The sequence below is a fragment of the Sphaeroforma arctica genome, assembly GCF_001186125.1.
Source record: "Sphaeroforma arctica JP610 unplaced genomic scaffold supercont1.4401, whole genome shotgun sequence".
Classification (NCBI taxonomy): domain Eukaryota; class Ichthyosporea; order Ichthyophonida; genus Sphaeroforma; species Sphaeroforma arctica.
In genome coordinates this window covers 1-1,405 of record NW_014036157.1, presented here as the reverse complement: position 1 = coordinate 1,405, position 1,405 = coordinate 1, and the positions used below count along the sequence as shown (strand labels likewise).

General features: G+C 45.4%; 1 protein-coding gene across 1 annotated transcript; it reads left to right on the top strand.

Annotated features, from left to right (window-relative positions):
* Positions 1-326: 326 nt before the first annotated feature.
* On the top strand, positions 327-1,383 carry SARC_14287 (hypothetical protein; the record flags this gene model as incomplete). The annotated part of the gene is made up of 2 exons (XM_014291582.1): positions 327-770; positions 1,282-1,383. Coding segments are annotated over 2 exons (546 nt in total), but the record flags the coding sequence as incomplete, so codon positions are not given.
* Positions 1,384-1,405: the final 22 nt, after the last annotated feature.

Here is a 1,405-nt window from a genome sequence, read left to right as displayed (position 1 = left end):
GTAACGACTAACTAAACAGACTTTATAAAATTTATCGCATCTGTTCGCGGCCAGACGTGTATGTATAGGTCGTGATTATCTGACCCGAATCGGCCCGTTTAGTTTATATCTGTATGTTCATTTGTACGTGTGTGGGTGTTGGTAGCATTCATATCCGGAGATTCAACCCTCCGCATTTAACGCTACGTGGCGCTTTGTAGTTGCTGACTAAAGTAAATACAACCGGGTGGCCGCTGTTTGCCTATATACGTATTTTCTATAGGTATATTGACTTTGACCACAACTGACTTCGAACGTGCCCCACATGTCAACGTTTTGCCCCACAGCAACTACAACAGCAACAACTGCTGCAACAACAGTCCCAATACACACCAGCGCAACAGGCGGTGCTACTACAACAACAGCAGCAACAGCAGCAGCAACTACAGGCACAGCAACAGCAACAACTGGCCCTACAACAACAGCAACTGCAACAACAGAAACAACAACAACAACAGCAGCAACAGCAGCAGCTACAACAGCAGCTACAACAGCAGCAGCTACAACAACAACAACAACAAGCAGCTCAACAAGCTCAACAACAACAAGCTCAACAACAACAGCAACAACAACAACAACAACAACAACAACAACAACAACAACAACAACAACAGCAGCAACAGCAGCAGCAACAACAGCAACAACAAGCTCAACAACAGGCACAGCAGCAGCAACAGGCTAAGACCAATGGCGTGTCTGGGAAGGAGTCTACCAGATCGTCGATTCAAAAGGTACGTGATTGTTGGTGCGTGGGTGAGTGCGTATGTGAGCGTACAAGGGTGTTTGCTTCCGTGTACATGAGTGTATGTTTTATTCCCGCGTGTACATCCCTGAGTGGTACAGGTACAGAGCCGCATAGGCTCGTGTGTGGCCCGTTGGTGTATAGTCAAGTCATCGTACATTTGCCTGTGCGTGCAACCGCTTGCGATTAATCAAGCACGGGTGTTGCTTAGCAACCAATCAGCTGTTAAATATATATCGGCCTAGTACGGCCTAGTACAGACTTTTTTTTCGGGACAGCACTATAAAACAAATAGGAGTCCGATTCGTATATATATATCATTGTTCATGTTTACGTTCAATAGAGGTCTACCTACACTCTGGATCCCAATTCGAGTGCAACCAAACCTGTCCTGTCCTGTACTTTAGGTGTTGTACTGCGTTTTATTGTCCCAAAAATTTGTTTATCGGCCCTTCTGACACACTTCTTAGATATTTTCAATACCCTTTTTTACGTTGCAGGATACGCCGAAGACTCTGGTCAGTGCAGCTTCCAAAGCACAACTAACTCCGCAAATTAAACACGAGCTTATGCCGCCACCCACCCCAGACCACTACTTATCGGTACGATCATTTATACATATAT